The sequence below is a fragment of the Coenobita brevimanus genome, chromosome 90 (assembly GCF_032717465.1).
Source record: "Coenobita brevimanus isolate Jiangsu-jjx chromosome 90, ASM3271746v2, whole genome shotgun sequence".
Taxonomy (NCBI): domain Eukaryota; kingdom Metazoa; phylum Arthropoda; class Malacostraca; order Decapoda; family Coenobitidae; genus Coenobita; species Coenobita brevimanus.
The window spans coordinates 25,278,783-25,303,137 of NC_137043.1; the positions used below are offsets into that span (position 1 = coordinate 25,278,783).

The 24,355-nt window shown below is 42.9% G+C and overlaps 1 protein-coding gene across 1 annotated transcript in view; it reads left to right on the forward strand.

Moving 5' to 3' along the window:
• Window positions 1-24,355, forward strand: part of CysRS-m (cysteine--tRNA ligase-like protein, mitochondrial) — a 245,783-nt gene that overhangs the window by 170,417 nt on the left and 51,011 nt on the right. Inside the window, exon 12 of the mRNA XM_080281646.1 lies at window positions 3,520-3,642. Within this exon, the coding sequence (XP_080137772.1) occupies window positions 3,520-3,642 (123 nt within the window). The remainder of the gene's footprint in view (window positions 1-3,519; window positions 3,643-24,355) is intronic.

Genomic DNA, 24,355 nt, shown 5'->3' on the forward strand with positions numbered 1-24,355 from the left:
TGCCAGGGAATGGTTATATCTGATGCAAAATTTGTGGATCAGTGATGCCGGGTGTTGGACATAACCACAGGTGTTTTTGCACCATAGTTTGAAGTGGTCACCACTTGATCTCATCACCAAAGAGTTGGGAAAGACTCCTGTCATCCGAAGCAAGCATGCATCAGTCTTCTCTGTGACTTTGCCAGGTGTAGGATGATGTTTTCTTAAACCTCTCGTCTGATTCCGTTCTCTCCTCATGTGGACCTCCTGCCTCATCTACCCATACCAAGCCTCTCTCCAAGGATACTAGGAAAGGGCTCAGTGATAGAACCATAGGGCTTGCCTTGGATGCATCTGTGTCTAGTTTATGTAGTTACGGAGAAATTATCACGTTGAGATCAAAGCCAAAGTCGGGGCTGCGTACACACGCATGAATACAACCTGTCTCATGTGCCAAAAGTTAATACAGTATTCTTCATGTCCTTACTCATCTATGTGACCACCGGATGCTTTTATTTAGGAGAAGAAGAGTTGGTGAGTAATATGGTTTTTATTTTGTTTCTTTATCTGCTATACTTTTATAGAGATATTAAGATTTGAAAACAAGCAACTTTGGGAAAATTGGCCATACTGAGAGGACAACCATGGTATAAATAGCTCGACGTCTAGGGATTCATGACAGATTTAGGTGTATACATTACAGTTGCTAAAATTTTGCAAAACATTACTAAAATTGCAAAAAGTTGGATTTTCATAGAGTCCCTCTGTTGTTCCAGATTGGAACTACACATTTTTTGGTGCATCTAACAACACTTTTTAGAGCTTCAGAGCAGAGCAGGCTGGGTGAGTGGCACCAGGGGCAGACCCAGGAATTTTCTAGGGGGGGGTGGGGGCCATAGTGAGGTGAGGTCAGGCAATCTGATAATTACTGGGAGGTCACATGCAGGTTTAGAGTCAGAGAGCTGCTGGCTCATGTGTTACGCTTTGTTTGTACTTGCCAATTTTTCATGTTTTGCCGTTATCAAAATAAATATATATAAATTTTTAAAGGACCCAGAGAGCTAAGGGGGGAGCCCGGGCCCAGTGCCCCCGCCCCCTGGGTGCGCCCCTGAGTGGCACAGGCAAGGAGAGCAGAAATTCATGTGTAGACTTAGGGGTTGGGATCGGAGAACATAATTCAGATGCTTTGATAAATCATGTAATCTGTATATGTATAAAGGAAAATGTATGTTTGTCTGTCTGGCCTGTATGAAGATTGAGGGGGATGCATATAGAATTAAACAGGTGTAACAGATGTAACCTTTAATGACAAATTTTAATGTGTACATTACAGTTACTTAAGTAATGCCCCTGATGGCAAAGATTTGAAGCAATTAGAAATAATCAAGTCACCATGGTGGAAACATGATAGCCAAATACTGTAGAGGTTTTTACTTCTACAGCTGGATCATTATTAGCTACAGCTGGTCAGATGGATGAACAGATTGGTGGGATAGGCAGGAGAGGGTGGTGGTTGTGTGTAGGGTTGAGTAGAATGTGTGGTTGTGGAGGGGCAGAGTGGATGAGAAGGTGGTTGTGGTGGAGCTGAGTGGGTGGTGGGGGTGGACAGGGTTGGGTGGATGTGGTGGTGCAGTGTGGGGGGGCAGGATGGGTGGGTGGACAGGGTTGGATGGATGTGGTGGTGCAGTGTGGGGGGGCAGGATGGGTGGGTGACTGGGGTGAGTGGGAAGATTGGTGGGTGGGTGGTGGGTGCATGACCAAGGTGTGTGGACAAGGTTGGTGGGTGGATAGGTGGTGAGAAAATGGTCCATAGAAGTAATAGGTCCATGGGGAATATATCCCTATGGAAAGGGGCCAAAAGAGGATCCTGGGTTCAGTGGATAGAATTGGACCCTGGGGGTCATCTCTCACAAGGGAGGTGCCTATCCAGGGTCCCAGGTAATGCCAGTATACCTATGCTGGGTATCCCTGCAAGTTGTATAAAAATTTGTTACAGTATCATTGTCTGAAAGTACATTATTATTGCAGGCATGCTTTGCCTTTAGTCATCAGTCATTCAGCAACAGGGAAAGTAGATCCATATCTATTTTTGTAGTTCAGAAGAAGCTTTCTCTGGCTGCAAAGGTGGCATGGTGGTGGAAGTTGTGGTTCAGATCCAAGAGTTGCCCAGAGGTTTTTGTGATTTGTAAAACACTGCCGGGGATATAGGGCGATCTCATATGATGAGTGATGTGGGTCACAGTAACACTTCTTGGACCGGGAATGGGTAATATAGGATAGGTTGTGTCTTACTGTTGATAATGAATGGTGATGGATGGAATATCTCAAATTTATTGTATCCTGATGATGCAGTGTTATTTGCAAATACCGGAAAAAAAGTTTAGTGGACTAGTGCAGAGTTTTGTAGATGTCTATGAGTGTCGTGCCTTGAGAGTAAATGTAGAAAAGAGTAAAGTGATTGTTATTTAGAGAGAAGGTGACTCCTAGTGTGATGTTACAGTGAATGGAGGGAGACTGGAATTGGTGAGAGGTGTTCAAATACCTGGGTACAGTGATAAAAAAGAGAGGAAGCAGTGCAAAAGAAGTGGAAAGTAGAGTGACATAAGGAAGGAAAGTAGCTGGTGCTATGAGGCCCTTGATAAGAAACAGAGGCTTGAGTGTTGCAGGTGTGCAAGGCTTACATGAAGGAGTGTTAGTGTCAGCTTTAACATACAGATGTGAGACTATGGCGTGGCATGAAAATGAAAAGTCAAGAGTAAGAACAGTGGAGATGGGGCTGCTGAGGAATGTATGTGGAGTACAGAGAGTGGATAGGTTACGGCATAATGTGATAAGTGCAAGATGCGGAGTGAGGAAGTCTGTGGACACCAGATTCGAAGAGTCTGCTGAGATGGTTTGGTCATGTGGAGAGAATGGATAACACTAGTGTGGTGAAAAAGTATATCAAGTGAATTTGAAGGAGGGAGGAGGCGAGGTAGGCCAAGAAGAAGGTGGAGGGATATGGTTGAAGAGTGTGTGAGGAAGAGAGTTGTGGAAGTCGGTGAGGCTAAGGGACCGACAAGAGACTGAGCTTGCTGGACGAATTTTGTTCGAAGTGCATAACCAGGGATTTGGCACCCCCCCTTTTAAAAGGCAGCATTTGGATTGGCTCTATGAGATAGGTGTATGTGAAGCTGCAGAACATGGTGAAATTTTTTTAGCTTATCTGATGAAGCCAGGATTTTGAGGGCTTTGATGATGAGTGAATGGAAGCATGGCCCATGAATTGGGCAAACATTGGCTGTTTAGACATTGTTACTCCTCACCCTGCCCTAGGGTGGGAAAGGAGGTCCAGATGATGATGATGATGATAAGTGATGCTCTCATGCTACTGTATATCAATCTTTCATTGGTGGAAAATAATGTTATGTTGATAATGATGACAAATAGTCTCTGTCTGCATAGGGACTAGTCTGGATAAGTAAGAATTACTGTAATTATATTTGGTGTAATGTTGTTTTCTCCAGATTCTAGTAACTAAAAGACTATGTGTTACTGCAGAGTGATGCCTCCAACCTATCCCTAGAAGGTGGAGGGAGGCTGGTGGAAGTGATGGATGCAGTGGTGAGGCTGAGGGGGCAAATTCGCTCCTACGCACTATTGCAGGACTCCATTTCAGCCAAGGTTAGTTGATATTCCATATTGTGATTATCATGTCTTTTTTTGTTTTCTCTATTGTATATTTTTTTGTACTTCCTTCAATAGATCATTTTGCATCTACCGTCACTATACTTGTTATAGTCTTCCATTCATCCTGCCATCCTCCTCCCAGCTACATATATGCATTTAAGGTAACTTGGCAACTACCCTTACATGACTGGTGCTTCTTTGACATGTTGCATTAGCATACTCCACTGGTCATTTTTATTTGATCCTGATGCTGTAGTCATCTACCATTTTCCATTTTATTTTCCTTCTCCTCATACATCTATCTATCTATCTATAGCCCGACGCTGTAATCCCGCAAAGGGTGGCCACAGACAAAACACCTCCAAGTCGCTCTGTCACCCACCATTTGCCTACCCTCCCCCCAACTCACTCCCCCCTCCCTCATATACCTCTCAATTCCATCCCTCCACCTCATCCTCAGTCTTCTCCTCCCTCTCCCTCCCTCCACCTCACCTACTGTACATACACCCTCTGTTTAGTCAGTCTATTCTCCATTCTCTCCACATGTCCAAGCCACCTCAGTGTATTTCTCCTAGTCATCTCAACCACATCCACATCCACCCCACAATGCTCCTTCACTTCTTCATTCATCAACCTGTCCCTCCATGTCACTCCACATGCACCTTTCAAGTAACTCATTTCCACTGCTGTCACTCATGACTTGTTCCCCTCTAGCAAGGTCCAGTCCTTGCTTCCATACGTCAGGGTAGGGATCACAATACTGTCATGCAGTGACTTCTTAACTTCTATACTCATATCCTTATTTCTCATCACTGCTTTCAGTGAACCAACAACCTTCCTTCCCTTCTGTACCCTTTCAAGCACTTCATCCCCAAAAGTTCCATCCTTACTCATCACAGCACCCAGGTACTTGAATGCACTGACATTCTCCATATCCTCATGATCCAACCTCACTTTGCATTCTGTGACTTCATTCCTCTCAAACACCATAACTACACTTATTTGCATTAACTTTCAGATTCCTCTTTCTACACACTGTCCCAAATTCATTCACCAAACCTTGCAACTCCTATTCATCTTCTCTCAACAATACTGTATCATCAGCAAACAGCAACACCGGAATCTTCCAAATTTCACCCTCATTCATTAGAGCCACCCCTATGTCCACTGCCCTACCTTGCACGTCCTTTACAACCCCATTCATGTATATATTAAACTGCCATGGAGACATCACACAACCCTGTTTCAGTCCCACATTTAGATAAAAGAACTCACTCAGCTTACCATCCAATTGCACCGTAGCCCTAGCTCCTTCATATATACTCTTCACAGCACTCAACAATTTCCCCTCTACTCCATATATTCTTAATACCTTCCACATACCTTGCCTATCTGTTCTGTCATAAGCTTTCTCCAAGTCCATGAAGGCAGCATACACTTTCTTTTCCTTCTCTAGATACTTCTTCACTAAACATCTTCGAACAGATATCTGATCCACACACCCTTTTCGCTTCCTTAATACCCCTTGTTCTTCTCCAACTAGCTCCTCTGTTATATGCCTAACCCTGTCAGTGAGTATTCTACCATATATTTTTCCAGTCACACTAAGAAGGTAAATACCCCTATGGTTACCACATACTTCTCTCTCCCCATTTCCTTTGTATAAAGGTACCATTATACCTGATTTCCAGTCCTCCGGAACCCTTCCCTCTTCCCAAGCCAATTAACACAACTTCCATATCCACTCCACTACAATCTCACCCTCATACTTCAGCATTTCACCGCACACTCCATCAAGTTCTGGGGCCTTTCCTATCTTGATCTTCTTCATTGCTTCCACTACTTCCGCCTTACTGATCTCTTCCTCCCTCCTCTCATCTCTTCTTCTCCCAGCCATTCCCCGACCACTTATACTCGCACTGCTCTCACATTCTACATTCAACAAATCCTCAAAGTGCTCCTTCCATCTCCTCAATTTCTTTCTCTTCTCCACCAACAATCTACTATTCCTATCTTTCACGCCCCTACTGTTTCCCTTTTCACACCTCCTTACTTTCTTTACCTGCTTCCAAAATAATTTTCTTACTCTTCCTCCATTTCACACTCAGATTCCTCCCAAACTCTTCATCCACTTTCTTCTTACTCCTTCACCAACCTCTTCACCTCCCTTCTCCTGCTCACATATATCATTCTCATCTCTCTCTTATCTTCTCCTCTACCCCTACTTGCTGGCCATTCATTATATGCCTTCATCTTTTGTTCCACAGCTCGTTTCAACTCGTCATTCCACCATGCTATCCCTTGCACACCCCTGCATCTCCTCCTCACTCCACAAACCACCTCACACGCTGCTTCTATCTCATCCTACATAACCGTATTATTGCAGGACCACTTCAGCTCAAGTACAGTAGTGTATGTCTTAAATTCTGTTCTGACCATATAGTTTTTCAGCTTAGCCACTGCAGTAACATACTATATGTTACCTAGTAGTTCCTGTATCACTGCTGTGTCTAAACTTTTCAGATTCATGTCTCAAAAGTCATTCAGACCCATACATCAGTGTTGTTTAACAAAGCTTCATGGAGTTCTTTTGCAGCCTCTTTACTAAGCCCTTTGTTTTGTATGAAGGTCATAACAACACTGAATACTTTTGCTCCTTGAGCTTGTCTTACACACACACACACACACACACACACACACACACACACACACACACACATATATATATATATATATATATATATATATATAGATATATATATATATATATATATTTATTTATATATATATATATATATATATATATATATATATATATATATATATATATATTTATTTATATATATTTATATATATATATATATATATATATATATACATACATACATATAGATACAGTTGCAGACAAGAGTATTGCTTCGGTTTTTGATCAAATGGCTATGAAACTCTTTTAAAGTATTTTGAAAAGTTTGTTGGACACTGGAGATTGCACAACTTTGTTCTGAAAGTCATTGATGTCATGCTGACCTAGCATCTCATGAACATGCATGCATTTGTTGAGTGTACAAGCCTTTCAAAATAAAAACAAAAGGGAAGATTGTTCACAGTCTCATTGCTTACCTTAAAGAAGTGAATCAATTCTTAATAGTATGTGGTGTTTATCTTTTTCTTCATCATCTTTGACACCAGCTCCCTTGTGAAAAATGACCAAACAGGGGCTGACCATGACAGAAACACCTCCAGGCTACCTTATAATCACACACCTCTCACTCTCTCGGATACCCCTCATCCTTTTACTAGTATGTCACCAACATACTTTACTGTTTCCTCTCTCTTTTTCCATATCACATAAAGTCTACCACCACCAACACTGTCCTTATTCTCACTTTCTCAAACTTCTTTTGACATCTTTTCTATAGGCATTCTTTGTACATGTCCATACCATATCAGTGTATTCCTTTTTATCCACTCAGTAATTCTGTATCTCACTGTAGACTGTAGCTCCTTCTTCATCAATTCCATAATACCCGTAAATTTCACTACAATATTATGTATGCCCTACATCCTTCCCATGCCTACAGCTGTTCTGGGAAAGGTGATTTCTACAGTTTGCAACCTTCACAGCTCTCTAGTCTCTAACAGCCTAGGTGTCACTGCTATATGAAAGTGTCAACAACAAAACACGTTTATGCAGGGCTCTCCTAGCCTCTATACTAACTTTCCTCCCTTTCAGAATACAGTTGAGGTCTCCAATTACTCTTCTTCCTTGCATTGATCTCTCCTTTACCTCACCCTCCATTTTGCTATGTTTACACAGTAAAGCTTCCAAATACTTAAAAACTATCAACCTCAAGCATTTCACCTCCCAGTTGCACTCTTCAATTTATTGTTTCTTCTCTCTATTCTGTACTGCTTACCAAAATCTTTTGTGCTGTAGCTTTTTCTTTCACATTCACTTGTAATTTTTTTCTTGTTCAAACTCTGTTAAAGTTATTCACCCCATTTTCAAATCATTCACTTTCTGCCATCAAAACAGGATCATTAGCATAAAGGCACTTTACTGTACTCCAATCATTGCCATTTAGTTTTGCTTTTGCTTCTGCAGTCCTCACATTCATCTTTTGACTACTTCATCCATATGTATGTATACGTGAAAAACTAGGGTGACAAAACACATCCCTGTCTTACACCTACATTAATGCTAGAAGGATCTTTCAGCTTCTTCCCCAACTTCAGATATGCAGTACTACCCTTATAAAAGGATTTTGTTGCCCTCATCTTACTCCCTCCTACACCACTGTGTGTCTGATACACTCCATAATCCATCCCAATTGACACTACCATAAGCCTTCTCCAGGTCCATAAATGTAGCATACAGATTTATTCTTTACAGTGTGCTTCTCCACTGAAATCATCATTGTGAATATCTGGTTTATGCATCCCATACTGCTGACCTACCCTGTTCTGCACCTATGGCATGCACCTACACTATTGTATAAGCACCCTGCCATACACCTTTCCATGGATGCTCACTTAGTATACTGTATACTGTAGGTATAAGTTTTGTTGGCAGGGAAATGTAGATGGATATGGTAGTGTGGGTGTGCTGGTTAAGGAGAAATGGGTGGAATGTGTCATGATTGTAATAAGAGTAAATGACAGCTTTATAGCAGTGAAAACATTGTTTGGTTAATGCACAATTTCAGTTATACATTATTGGCATATGCTCATCAAGTTGGCATGGATGATGAAGAAAAATATGGATTCTGGGATGATGATACATGTGGTTTGTGGTGTGGGGAATGTAATTTTGTGGGTATTTAAGTGGTTATATGGGTGAAGTAGCTCAAAGATGGGAAGGGGTATATGGGGTATGTTCATACGGTACGAGGAAAGGGAAAGGATACTCGAATTCAGGGAGGCATAGAATTTGAGTGTATGACTGTGTGCAACATGCATTTTAGGAAAATAGAGTTGGCTAATTACATATGAGTCTGGGTGTAATAATAGCCATATTAACTATATCCCAGTCAGGAGGGCTGATAGGAGGTTAGTGAAGGATGTTAAAGCTATAGAGAGATAAGAGTGTGTGCAGCAACACAAAAGAAAGAGCTGGTGATGAAGCAGAGGACCTATGCACCCAGAAGGAAAATATGAAAGTTAAAACAAGCAGTAAGGGATACCTTCTATGGCGGGTTTAGAGTGGTGGCTGAACAGTGTGCTGTTGACACAAGTGTTAATGAGCAACACAGAGTTCTCAAGATCAATCTCTTGAGAATTACTGAATCAGAGTGTGGTTGGACAAGGGGCCCTCCAAGAGATGGGGTAACATGATGCTGGGACGAGGGTGTAGCATCTGTAGTTAAGGAAAAAGAAGACTTTTGTGGGAATGGAAAAAGGGGTGGTGTGGTAACAAGAGAGGAATAGTTGGGCTAGAATGGAGGTTTACAGGGGAAAAATTAGACTTAAAGATTTTTACTGTATAACCTAAATAGCACTGAAAGAAAGAATGTGGTATTTGAGGTGGCAAAGCAAATGAAGAGAGCAAACTGGGATAGCATAGGTGAGCAGTGTGTGAAGAATGATGAAGGAAAGGTAGTAGTGGACAGTGAGGACAAAGACACCTGAAGAGAGCATTATAACCAGCTGCTGAATGAGGAGTTTGACTTTAAGAGGGAAGGTTTGGAGTCAGCAGATCCAGTGTTTGGCCCATGACCTTTGACTGATGCTACTACTTTGCACTGGGCAATAGGCAGGACACAGCTGGGGAAGACAGTGGATGTGTGTGGGTTGACTGCTGAAATATTCAAAACGTCAGAAGTTACAGGAGTGGGTTTAGTTACCATTTTGATAAATTTTATTATATATGAGTGTTATCCCAGATGTCTCACGAAGAGTGTGATTGTAAATGTGTATAAAGGGAATGATGATGCCCTGGAAAGAGAAAATTATCCATCCAACCCTCATCCAATCCTGTGTCGCCCTATGAGGAGGTAGGAGCCCGGGGCTAGGCAAGTTGGTCCTGACATTTAAAGTGAGAGTGACCAGCTTCACTCATCCCTCAGTGGCGTAATGTAAGTAATACAGTAAACCCCAATCACCCCTTGGATATAAACCTGCACAAGCTCAATCTGATTGGAGTGCCTTAAATACCCACTAAACCACCAGGTGCCGTAATTTGGTTATATGGCCACCACCCAGTGTAGTAAATGGTTTCCTGGTGTACAAGAAACCGTTTGGCTTGTCATTCAGTGTAGAGTCTCCCATAGGCAGAAGAGGGAATGCAAAGTCACCCATAGGCAGTAAGTGATGAGAGGTGTTTGATATTTTCTAACCTATTTTGTATGATTTTCAGATTGTATTTGTTGGTTTTAGTGAGTTATTTACAGGTGTAGAGCTTAGGTTAGCTTTCTTTACAGCTGATAGGCCATTTATAGTGGCTTTAAACTTGTTTTGGGTCTCATTTGGGTGGGTTTTGGACTTGGTTGGGGAGAAACCCAAGGCTGAAAAACTCATCCCTTTACTTTACATGTTAAAACTACTCCGATATATGATATCCCGCCTAACAATGGGGTTTTACCTAACCAATTACACCATTAAACTGGGGTATACCTGTATATATATATATATATATATATATATATATAATATATATATATGCACTCTGACCACAGGAGAAATGAAAGGAGCGACAGTGAGTACTTTCGTATATTACATCTTCAGACAGAGTGAGACTCTGTCTGAAGATGTAATATACGAAAGTACTCACTGTCGCTGCTTTCATTTCTCCTGTGGTTAGTTTGCATACATATCTTCACGGTGAAGTAAAGTCTCTGCATATATATATATATATATATGAGCCTCTGTGGTACAGTGGTAAAGCGTGCGTTTTCGTACACTGAAGAGCGAGGGTTTGCGCCCCGCCTGGGTAATAAACTTTGGGAGCGTTCTTCTGGCCACGTACTGCATTGGCGGACACAAGGGGTGCTGTGGTTGAACCAGTGTCGTATACTATGAAGTATACTTGAACCCAGTCAGCTTGCGCAGGCCAATTACACTTGGTTCACAGCCTACACACACATCCAAAGCCATTCCAACACAACAATTACACTTACAAGCACTTCTCACCTTACATACAATCTCTATTAGACAGCCTAAGCCACTTGGTAGAGAGACATTGGCTGTATTGTCCCCACTTCGGTAGGGATAGGCCGGTCCCGCAGTGGACACTCAAACGGCTGATGAGATGAGATGATATATATATATATATATATATATATATATATATATATATATATATTTATATATTTATATCCATCCCTCCATCCAACCATCATCCAATCCTATGCCACCCCATGAGGAATGTAGGAGCCCAGGGCTAGGCAAGTTGGTCCTGACAGTTAAGATGAGAGTGACCAGTTTCACTTATCCCTCAGTGGCATTACATGAGCAGTAAACCCCAAACCATCGCTTGGATATAAACCTTCACAGGGTCAATCTGTTTGGAGCGCCTTAATTACCCACTAAACCTCCAGGCGCCATAATTTGGTTATATGGCCACCACCCAGTGTAGTATATTGTTTCCTGGTGTACAGGAAACCACTTGGCTTGTCACTCAGTGTAGAGTCACCCATAGGCAGAAGGAAGAGGAAAGACTGAAGGAAAGAAAGGCAGAAGAGGGAATGCAAAGTCACCCATGGGCAGTAAGTGATGAGAGGTGTTTGATATTTTCTAACCCATTTTGTATGATTTTCAGATTGTATTTGTTGGTTTTAGTGAGTTATTTACAGGTGTAGAGCTTAGGTTAGCTTTTTTTACAGCTGATAGGCCATTTATAGTGGCGTTAAACTTGTTTTGGGTCTCATTTGGGTGGGTTTTGGACTTGGTTGGGGAGAAACCCAAGGCTGAAAAACTCATCCCTTTACTTTACATGTTAAAACTACCCCAATATACGATATCCTGCCTAACGATGGGGTTTAACCTAACCAATTACACCATTAAACTGGGGTATACCTGTATATATATATATATATATATATATATATATATATATATATATAAATAAATATACAGAGATAGCCCGATTATCCAGGCTATATGGTGTTAAGGGGTGCCCGATTGGTCCGAAAGCATGATTAATCCGGCGGAACCACAAGTACTGTACTGTTAGACTGATTTATTTACCGGTAAATGTACACTTTAAGTACCAGAAAGACCTTTCCAGTTCAATGTATATTCCTCCAGCTTGTTTCAGTATTTTTAAGACTATATTCAGTTCGGTAAATCATGTTTTCTTACTGAAAGATTTCCTCCCTGTTAGTATCGTCTCGTTCTAAAGCTGTACCTACGATTGTTTCCAGCACAATGGACGAAACTCATCATACTCAAATGTGGACTTCGTTTCCCAACTTCCCAACTGAAGATTAGGTTAGGTTACATTATTAGGGGCAGTTAAGCTAGGTTAGGCCAGGTTTAAACACTTAAATTAGAACAGTGTCTTCTGCCATTACGTTAACGAATCAAAGAGTCGTCATACCAGAACAGCTAAAAACAGCGGGGAAAGATTTAACAAGAAATGTTTATTTACCAACCCAGAAATAATCAGAAAAATATAACAGACTATCAGGATGAACTGGTTTGGTAAGGTGCTTTTACTGCTTACAGCAAAGCGTATGTTTACCCCCCTCAAATCCTCAATGTTGGTGGGTTCAGAAATTTGTGTGCTCCCGTGGCAGACCTTGAAAACATTTTTTCAAAGTTATAAAGTCAGTTTCTTTTTCTTACGGATTTGAAAAGACTCGTCTGGTACACCCGGCTTTTTCCCCTCCTCCCTAAACCCATCTTGTGATTTGCTATGATTCGTGAAAGAAAATTAGGGGGCATGTTCCATTAGAATTTAAACATAAAGTTAGGGTGCATGTTACTTTAGCATTTAAACATATCGGTGAAAACATCTGGGATGAAAGGACCGCCGAGCTGTTTGGGATGGTTGAATAGGGTCGTGTAAACACACCAGTGACCGTTCCCTTCCTATAATTGTTCGCAGTTTTTATGGCTCTCCCTAACTTAACGTTACTGACACCGGTACAGTAAAGCATTGTTCAAGGCTAGCAGCCATAAGGGGTTAATGGAATACATTATTGTTTGTATCAATACTCTCTCTTTCACACATACACGAACGAACAAAAGATTGTGAAATAAATGTACACTTAGCTGTAAGGAGCAGAAATAACCGTATGCTCTGTCGGTCCGAAATGTATTGGGAAGCGACATCGAACAAAGACTGTGGAACTGAATGCCACCTTACGAGAACACTTGAGATGAAAGTATTTTTTCTTATTAGTAACATAATTGTTCCATTTCGTCCCCTATAATTGTGAAACTCGTAAATTTTTGTCCAAGCATACACCCTAATAACCTTACCAATTAAATTCATATTCTCTAGTTTGTTTGCAGTATTTTTCTAGTTTGTTTTCTTATTATCATAACGTTCCTTAAGCCTTACCTACGATTGTTTCCGGCATAATGGAAGAAACTTACTCATAATTAGGGTGCATATTACATTAGCATTTAAACATATCGGCGAAAACATCTGAGATGAAGTGGCAGGCCGCCTGGTTGTTTGAGATGGTAGAGGAGGGTCGTGAAAACATACCAGTGACCTTCGTTCCCTTCCCATAATTGTTCGCAGTTCTTTATAGCTCTCCCTAACCCAACATCCCTGACACCGGTACAGTAAACCATTGTTCGAGGCTGACAGCTATGATGGGGTTAATGGAATGCATTGTTGTTTGTAATACTCTCTTTCATACATACAGTACACTTAAGAACGAACAAAAGAGTGAACAGTAAATGTAAGAGGAAGAAATAATGCTCTGTCGGTCCGAAATGTGTTGGGAGGCGCGATACTTAACGAAGAATGCAGAACTGAATGCTAACTTACGAGAACACATGAGATGAGTATTTTTTTTTTTTTTTCTGATTAGCAGACATTCTTATTTCATTTCGTTCCCTAAAACAAGGAAACCCATTACTTTTCGTCTAAGCATACAGCCTAAAGACTTCACCAATTTACTTCATATTCCTCAGTTTGTTTTCTGTGTTTTTCTATTTTGAGGGTAGTAAATTACCTTCTCTTGCTGAAAGATCTCTTTTATCACGTTCTTTAAGCCGTACCTACGATTGCTTCGGGCATAATGGAAGAAACTCATTGTACACAAAAGTGGATTTAGTTTCCCAATTTCCCAACTGGAGCCCAGGTTAGGTTAAATTATTAAGTAGTTAAGCAAGGTTAGGCTACATCAGGAGTATCAGTTGCCTCACCAAACTCCACCCTACCACCCTTGTGATCGAGTTGTGAGCAGGTGTCGGTGGGGGCAGGGTGAGCAAGACCCTCTCTGGTTTATCCATGCCTCTTTCCCTAGCAACTGGATGCTTCCTGTTTAAACCTGAGCATTCGTACGGATAATTCTATGAATTACTGTACCACTGAACCATTGGGTCACGGCCCGGATATACCGAAAGCTGGATAATCCGAGCCTGGATAATCAAGCTTCCATGTATATATATATAATATATATATGTATATATATATATATATATATATAATATATATATATATGTATTATATATATACAGTTCTTGTCAAAATTATCGAGCGCCTACCGCCGGGCTCACAATACTTATGGCCAAAAAAGAATCACCCATTTAAGGGGGTAAAAATTGAGCCACAAGTTTGCGGCGCTAGCATGACGTCACGGTACCCTGAGACCTTCTGACGCGCTGGTTGGTTCCCACCTCAGTCGCCCACGGGCTGCCTGAGAGAGAGGAACTCTGCCCCGTCTCCCTCTCAAATTGCGCCATTTTTTACCGAGTGTCCCGCACTGTTGTGGCCTTCACCACTTTGTTATGGCACCTACCCGTGAACTGTCGAGTGAAATCATATCCCAGATCATTGCTCTAAAGGAGGCAGGCCATCAGACAAAGGAATTAGTGAATTGGTTGGTGTGACACGATTGACAGTGCGTCGTTGGTGTGCGCGGTTTCGGTTGGAAAACAGTGGTGAAGTTCCCACAAAGAAACCGCAGTCTGGTAGGCCTAGGAAAACTTCCCCAAGGTCTGTTAATGTTTTAAAATTTGCAGTGGAGTTTAATCCTTGTGTGAGTGCAAGGAAAATAAAGGAGAGCAACCCGGAAGTGTTTGGTGAGGTGTCTGTGAGAACAGTGTCTCGTAGGGTCCATGAACTTGGTTACACAAGTCACAGGCCTGTGAGAAAGCCTCTTCTTACCAAGAGCCAGAGAATTCGTAGGCTTGCCTTTGCTAATAAATATCTAAACTGGGGTGAGGAGCAATGGTTGTCAGTGTTGTGGTCTGATGAGGCAACATTTAGTGTTACCTGTAACAGAGGAGCACGTGTGTATCGACGCAAAGGTAGTGACCCACTTGACCCATGGTACGTAGAAAGCACAGTTAAACATCCTGATTCACTCATGGTATGGGCTTGTTTCTCTGGTTAAGGTTTGGGGAAGCTTGTGCTTCCCAAGAATGTCAGAGTGAATCAGGATGTTTACCTGGAGCTTCTGTGTGATCATTTACCAGACTCATTCGAGCTAACAGGTGCACGAGTGTTTCAGCAGGATGGTGCACCTGCTCACAAGGCCAAATCGGTCACCAATTGGCATCATGACTGCGAGGTATCACTCATGAAAGACTGGCCAGGAAATAGCCCAGACCTCAACCCGATTGAAAACCTCTGGTACCTCGTAAAGAAGAGTCTCCAAGGGAAGGACGTGAGCTCTCTGCCTAAGCTGGAAGCCGCCATTCATGACTCCTGGGACAAAATACCCCTTCAGCATCTCAGGAGCCTCACCCTTTCACTTCCAAGACATCTCAGGTCCGTGAAGAAACGTAAAGGCTACCCTATGAAGCACTAAAAGTAAATAAAATGCATTATTTATATGTTTTTTCAATGTTGAAAGGTAGGTTTCTTAGGAGGGACGGAGGGCGCTCGATACTTCTGACGAGCACTGTATGTATATCCAACCATCATCCAGTCCTATGCTGCCCAATGAGGAGTGTAGGAGCCCGGCGCTAGGCAAGTTGGTCCTGACGTTTAAGATGAGAGTGACCAGCCTCACTCATCCCTAAGTTGCATTCCATGAGCAGTAAACCTCAACCACTCCTTAGATATAAACCTACACAGGCTCAATCCAATTGGAGTGCCTTAATTACCCACTAAACCACCAGGTGCCATAATTAGGTTATTTGGCCACCATCCAGCATAGTAAATGGTTTCCTGGTGTACAGGAAACCATATGGCTTGTCACTCAGTGTAGAGTCACTCATTGGCAGAAGGAAGAGGAAAGACTGAAGGAAAGAAAGACAGAAGAGGGAATGCAAAGTCACCCGTAGGCAGAAGGAAGCGGAAAGTATATATATATATATATATATACGTATATATATATATATATATATTCGTTTCGTTTCGTTTTCGTTTCGTTTTTAAAGGCTCCAACATGCTTGCATGTGTCGGCCTTGGTCACCTAATGGCGGCTCTCCACGCTGCACGATCCATTGCAGCTTCCCTGTTCAGTCCCTTAACCCTAAGGTCACACTTAATGACCTCGTCCCATGTCTTTCTCAGTCTACCCCTCATAACCCCACCCCCAATATTAACACTTCTCACCTTCCTCACCCAATTATCATCCCCCATCCTCTCCACATGTCCAAACAACCTCAATCTACCTCTCCTCATCACAACACCAATACACTCCAGTCCCATCCTACCTCTCAACTCTTCCATTGTAAACCCAGCCCCTCCAGGCCTTGGACGCAGGGACGCACTGCACATCCACCTAATCATTGTCATTTCTGTACATCTGAGCCAGCGAATGTCTTCCTCCTTCACTGCCCAGGTCTCACTGCCATACAGCATTACACTCCTAACACGTGCTGCATACAAAGACCCCTTAGCACGTAGGGAGAGCCCTCTCAACATCAGGAGAGGCAAGAGCTCCCTGAACTTCTTCCAACCACTTCTCACCCTAGCCACAGAGCTAGCTCCAGCCCCACCTCCAGCACACAACATGTCTCCCAAATAACAAAACTCTTCCACACACTCAAGAGATTCACCAGCAAGTTCAATCCTTTCACGTGTGACGATTTCCACCTGCTCACATAAAATCAGCATTATCTCGCAGTCTACCTCTGATACCACTACATCTCTTATGCACCCATTTATCACACACACTGCACAAGATGGAATTACTTCCCACGCCCTTGTGGCAAACTGCACATGACCACTCTCCCTCGTCTTTGACAGTACCGCCACCAACCCTAGACATTATCACTTTTGTTTTATTTGCATTTACCCTTAAACCCTTTTGCCCCATACCATCTCTCCACTTCCTAAACCTGTATGTATATATATATATATATATATATATATAGAGAGAGAGAGAGAGAGAGAGATATAGATATATAGATATATATATATAGATATATATATATATATATATATATATATATGTATATACAGTACCCTCGTGTCCAACACACGTTTGTCCAGCACGATTCACGTCCAGCGCGGAGAGCAAAAAATTAGTATGATTTAATTACCGTAACACAGTTACATTGGCATAACATGGACAGAGCTCCGAGAAGTGGGCAAAATCCACAGAGTTCGCCTCTAGCACGATCACCCCCGGTCCAAAACGGTCATACTAGACGTTCCCGTGATGCTGACAGCCAATCAAAACTCTCGATCAAGTAGCCTCCCCTGCCCTCTATCATGACGTGATTGTGATGTCGCCCAGTTAAAAACGCTTCTGCTCTCATGTGATGTTTTGTTTAAATTTCTCCCACCACAGCGCCACTCAGTTGCATAATTCGCATTGGAAGGTGCTTTTTCTCGCTGCATTTTCTTCCCTTTCTACTGCATTTTACCCTGCTCACGATGCCTAGGTAGCCTTCTGAGAACCCCAAGAAGCGGCGGCACCTCCCTCAAGCCACCAAGCTAGAAAACATCAAGAGGAAGAAGAAAAGGGAGAGGAAAATGGACATCGCCAAGGCCTACGACGTGAATGAAGCCAGCATGAGAACCATAATAAAAAACCAAGACAAGATCCTGGCAGCAGTGAAGGCTTATGGAGTGCTAGGACAGACAGAAGCAGGACCTTCCATGGATGTGGATGAGGATAGTGATTCTGAGATTGATTTCAAAGGATTTATGAGGGAGGTTGAGGAGGAGCAGCAGCCATTACCCGCTAGTGACGCTAGCAGCCATCTTCCGGGGACCCAGTAGGACTACCTACAGCCACGGATACCACCTTCCATTCCCAGCAAGCCCACCAACACTATCCTAAAAGGTTAGTTATCATTCATAGTACAGTACCATTTATTATTATTACGGTAGTACCAATATATGTATAGGTATTTAAGGTGACTTTTCCTAGGATGCTGACATAATTCATTTTTTCCCATAAGCTCTGTTGTTTGTCCAACACGTTTTTGGTCCAACACGGGACCCATGCATGACAATATTACCGTGTTGGATGCAAGGGTAATGTATATATATATATATATATATATATATATATACTGTAGGATGAGTGCGGCTGGTCACTCTCATCTTAAATGTCGGGACCAACTGCCTGGCCCTGGGCTCCTGCGCTCCTTGTGGGGCGATGTAAGATTGGATGATGGATGAATGATGGAAATATATATATACTGTATGTATATATATATCCATATATATTGGAGGGTGAAGTGCTTGAAAGGGTACAGCAGGGAAGAAAGGTTGCTGGTTCTTTGAAAGCAGTGATAAGAAACAGGGAAGTGAGCATGGAAGTGAAAAAGTTACTACATGACAGTATTGTGATACCACCTCTAACGTACGGAAGTGAAGCTTGGACGTTGTTGGAAGGACACAAGTCAAGAGTGAGAGCAGTGGAAATGAGTTATTTAAGAGGAGCCTGTGGAGTCATATGGAGAGACAGGCTGACGAATGAGGATATAAAGGAGCGTTGTGGTGTTGATGTGGATGTGATAGGAAGCGTTATGAGGAACACACTGAGGTGGTTTGGCCATGTGGAGAGGATGGAGGGTGAAAGACTGACAAAGAGAGTGTATGTGAGTGAGGTGGAGGGGGAAAGAGGGAGGGGGAGGCCGAGGATGAGATGGAGAGATGGGGTGGAGAGGTATATGAGAGAGGGGGGTGTGAGTTGGGAGCAGGGGAGTGAAATGGCGGGGGACAGGGCGACTTGGAGGCGATTTGTTTGTGGCCACCCCAAACGGGATTGAGGCGCCTGGTAATAGATATATATATACAGTACATATATATATATATATATATATATATATATATATATATTTTTATATATATATATATATATATATATATATATATATATATATATATATATATATATATATATATATATATATATATATATATACACATATATATACACTAATCACTCCAATATCCGACGTAATAGAGCCATAGGTAGGTCTGGTTATTGGTTTTGTCCGGATATTGGGTCCCAGCTTATGGACTTGTACTTATGGACCCTAACTCAGAGAAACACCTATACAGCTCCTTCTGGACATGCATAGCACCTATTTAAGACGCAAATCACACCAATAAGGCACATAAATGACTGAAATAAATGCAAAAGAAACATAAAATGAGGGTTTAGAAGTATGTTCATACATTAATAAACATTCTGGTGCTTATGGACCCTAACCTAGCCTAACTCAGAAAAACACATTCCTTCTGCACATACATAGCTACTAACACCCTATTCACACCAATAAAGGACATTAAAGAGTGAAATGAGGTAAGTATAGTAGGGAAAAAAGTACAGTATGAAACATTCTGGCTACTTACAGCAAGTCCCTGGCCACCTCGATGAATAACTCCCTCCTCTCGGACTCTGACAGTAAGAACGATTTCCTGAAGCACTTGCAGTACACTGTTCCTAAAGTCTTGCACTGAACTTAGTCAATAACACACGGAAGTCCGTTCTCTTCACACTGTTCACTTTTGTCAAAATAATGCTCCATTGTAACTTAGTGTTGCACTTTAACTTTTCCCATTTTTTTTTTAATTTTCCAAAGGCAAAACAAACAAGTCTATTTACGTTACATTCTTTATCTAGTCTTTTCTCTCACAACTTTAAATCTTTAACACAGCACACTGTTTTTTTCACTGCACAACACTTAAAATTCCCGTGTGGTCTAGTGGAGAAGTTCTTGCTGTTTATTCACTGTCAGAGTCCGAGAGTATCACTGGCAGGCAACCTAGGGGTGCATCGCTGGGTCGTGGTGATGGCGTACCCACTGCAGAGGACTCTGAAGACAGCCGCAAACTCACGTCGAGTGGTGACTCCACCGTGGCTGATGTGCTGGGCTGTGGCTCGGAGCATGAGGGCCTGTCTTGGGGAGGCAACGGAGTGGAGCCAGGGCTGGGCACAGCGGGGGTCACGGGCCTGAAAAAACTGTCAGTGGTTGATTGACGCAATGACTGACGATTCTGACGATTGATGAGGCGCTGCCTGAAAGCACGGACTTCCTCCACGAGTCCCAAGGGCCCCATCTCCCTGTCGCAGTCCGGGTGTTCCAGGTAGTCTAGGACGAACTCTAGATGTTCCCGGAGTGCGCTTAGCTTGGGGATGGCTGGGGTAGTGTCCTGCTGAGAGGAGTCCGCATCATCGTCGCCTTCAGCGTCGGAATCTTCAAGTTCGGTACTGACACCTGCAACCGAAGACGCGATCTTGATATCAGACAATGTCTGATACCCAGGATCGCCCTCGTCGTCATCCAACCACTCACGAACATTGTCCACATCTACATCGTCGCCGTGCGTACGTAGCAGTGCATGGAAGTCATCCACGTCAAACCCTAGAAAATCGTACTCCACATCCGTTCCGAGAAGCAGACGAGACCAACCATTTTCAAGAGTTTTCACAGGGACTTCCTTCCATGCACTAGCCCAGTTGTACAGCGCAGACTTGATGCTGTAGCGGCGAAGGTTTTCCAAAGTCCGCTTGCCTCGTGTGTCCCGTCCCTCCCTGCGCTCGTCCTCGTCCTCGAGAACAACCATCACCTCATCCAGGAACTTCTGACGGTATAGGCGCTTTGTTGCCACGATCACTCCTTGGTCCATTGGTTGAATGAGAGCAGTCGTATTAGGTGGCAGGAACATGCACCTAATACGGCCATTTTCAGTAACCAAGTCCTTGTCGCACGGATGGGCAGGTGCATTGTCGAGTAGAAGGAGAACCTTTACCTGGTCGCGCGGGATTCCCAGTGTCTTCGTCTGGTAATGGATGACCTCCTTGACGAAGTGACGGTGAAACCAGTCTTTGAAGATCACAGCTGTGAACCATGCCTTCAAAGAATGGTACCAGACGACAGGAAGGACATCCATCACCCCACGAAGGCACCAAGGCTGCTTTGCGCGGCCAACAACAACGGGCTTAAGCCGGTGCATGCCGTTAGCACTGGCACAACACAAAGCAGATATCCGTTCCTTGGAAAGCTTGCGGCCAGGTACGCGCTTCTTCGTCTCCTCGGCTAGAGTGTTCGTTGGCAGCGAGCGATAGAATAGGCCAGTTTCATCAGCATTGTAGACCTGACCGTGAGTTAGACCCTCCCTGTTGATCAAGCCTTTCACCTTGTGCCGAAACTCGTCAACTCCATCCTCGTTAGTGTCCAGTGCTTCGCCATGTGTTTTACAGTTGGTAAGGCCATGTCGCAACTTGAACGCGAAGAGCCAACCCTCAGATGCCTTAAAGTCTAGGGCGTCGTGAAGCCTGGCGAACTTCTCAGCAGCAGCCTTCAGCTCTGTTCCACGTACCATTAAACCAGCAGCACGTTGTTGTCGATACCAAATCAACATGGATCGGTCGATTTCTGGAAACTTGGGGGTAAACATAACCTTCCTTTCCACGTTGCGTTTGCTTCTCGACGAGAAGTCAGCCGTGTACTGCATGAGTTTGTCTCGGGACCTCTAGATATCGAACAAAGTAGACTGGGCCAGGTTGAACTCGCGAAGAATGCGGGAAGAAGACCAACCCGCATCCACTTTCTCCAATATCTCCCTCTTCTTCTCCAGAGTCAACACCACTCTCTTCCTTTTCTCAGGTGGCGGGGCCATCATCACACACACTAAGACGAGGCCCGAGAGCAGCAGGAGGCCCTGCAGCAGGTAGGGCATGACCAGAAAAGCGATCACGTGGGCAGCCATTACGACGAGCGTGCACTCGCGGTGAGAGACAGGCGGGAAGTGGGGAGGATGTGGCGGCGCTCTATTGGACGTCAGAGGAATGACGCGCCAAAACAATGCTCTCCCGCGGCGCACGCAGTAAGTTCAAATTACGGACGGGAAAAAATCGTTTATTTTTTTTATTTTTTTGGGTTTTCGGACCATTTTGGGAATGTTGGATCCCAGGACGATTATGTCCGGGTAGTGGGGATGTTCAGTTATTGGGCGTCCGGATATTAGAGTGATTACTGTATATATATATATATATATATATATATATATATATATATATATATATATATATATATATATATATATATATATGTATATATATATATATATATATATATATATATATATGTATATATATATATATATATATATATATATATATATATATATATATATATATTCATATATATTTATATTTATATTTATATTTATATTCTGTTGGGAAGAAAGATAGCTGTGATTATATCAGCATATGCTCCACAGGCAGGATTGGATGAATCAGAGAAGGATAGATTTTGGGATGATTTAATACGTGTAGTGGGTGGTATGCGGGATGATGAGATAGTGATTTTGGGAGGGGACTTAAATGGTCATGTAGGTGAAGCAGCACAAGGTTATGAAGGAGTGCATGGGGGATGTGCATATGGTCTAAGGAATGCAGAAGGGGAAAGGATACTCAAGTTTGGGGAGGCAACGGACATGATTGTGTGCAACACATATTTTAGGAAAAGAGACAGTAGGTTAATTACATATGAGTCTGGGGGAAATAGCAGTCAGATAGATTATTTTCTGGTTAGGAGGGCTGATAGGAGGTTAGTGAGGGATGTTAAAGTTATAGGAAGTGAGGAGTGTGTGCAGCAGCACAAACTATTGATTTGTGATATGGTGCTTAAACAACAAGTGATGAAAAAGAGGACTTATGTACCTAGGAGGAAAATATGGAAGCTGAAAAACCAAGTAGTAAGGGATGCCTTCAATAGCGAGTTGAGGAGAGTGGTGGCTGGACAGGGAGCTGTAGACAGAGGTGTTAATGAACAGTACAGAGCCCTCAAGAACAATTTCTTGAGAGTTACTGATGTAACATGCGGCTGGACAAGAGGACCACCAAGACATAAAGTAACTTGGTGGTGGGATGAGGGTGTAGAAGCTGCAATTAAGGAGAAAAGAAGGCTTTTCCGGGAATGGAAGAAGGGTGGTAGCAAAGAGGAATATTTGGCTGCCAAGCGTAGGTCTAGAAGAGAGGTATACAGGGCAAAGTCTGAGTCACAGAGACAATTACTTGATAACCTAAATCATGGGGAAAAGAAAAATATATTTAGGGTGGCAGGTCAGGTGAAGAGGGATAATCAGGATATCATAGGTGAGCATTGTGTGAAGAATGATGAAGGAAGGGTAGTGGTGAACAGTGAGGATATTAAAGATGCGTTGAGAGAGCATTATAACCGGTTGTTGAATGAGGAGTTTGACTGGGACAGGGAAGATTTGGAGCCAGCAGATCCAGTGTCTGGCCCTTGGCCTTTGATTGATACTGCTACTGTGAGTGAGGCAATAGGCAGGATGAGGGTGGGGAAGGCAGCAGGTGTGTCTGGGTTGACTGCCGAAATGTTGAAGGCCTCAGGCGATATAGGGGTGAGTCTAGTCACTGACCTGATAAACAGGATTATTTATGAGTGTGTTGTCCCAGATGATTGGCTGAAGAGTGTAATTGTAAATGTGTATAAAGGGAAGGGTGATGCCCTGGAAAGAGGAAATTATAGAGGTATAAAGCTTTTAGATCAGATAATGAAGGTAATGGAGAGAGTTTTAGAAGGTATGATTAGAGAAAGAGTGAATATTGATGAGATGCAGTTTGGGTTTATGCCAGGTAGGGGGACCACTGATGCCATATTCATTGTTCGACAGCTTCAGGAAAAATATATTGGTAGGAGAAGGGATCTTTATTTTGTTTTTGTTGATTTGGAAAAGGCCTTTGACAGAGTCCCTAGAGAGGTGGTGAAGTGGGCAATGAGAAAGCTTGGCTTGGAGGAGTGGCTGGTTAGGGTGGTTATGGCCATGTATGTGGGTGCTCACACCCAGGTGAGAGTGAATAGAGATTTGAGTGATGAGTTTTCCGTGAATGTTGGTGTGCATCAGGGGTCAGTCTTGAGTCTCATGTTGTTTATCATGGTACTTGAAGCCCTTTCACGTGACTTTAGAAACGGACTCCCGTGGGAGTTGTTGTATGCTGATGATTTGGTGTTGATTGCAGAGAATGAAAGGGAGGCGGAGGAAGGGTTTAGGAAGTGGAGAGATGGTATGGGGCAAAAGGGTTTAAGGGTAAATGCAGATAAAACAAAAGTGATGATATCTAGGGTTGGTGGCGGTACTGTCAAAGACGAAGGAGAGTGGTCATGTGCAGTTTGCCACAAGGGCGTGGGAAGTAATTCC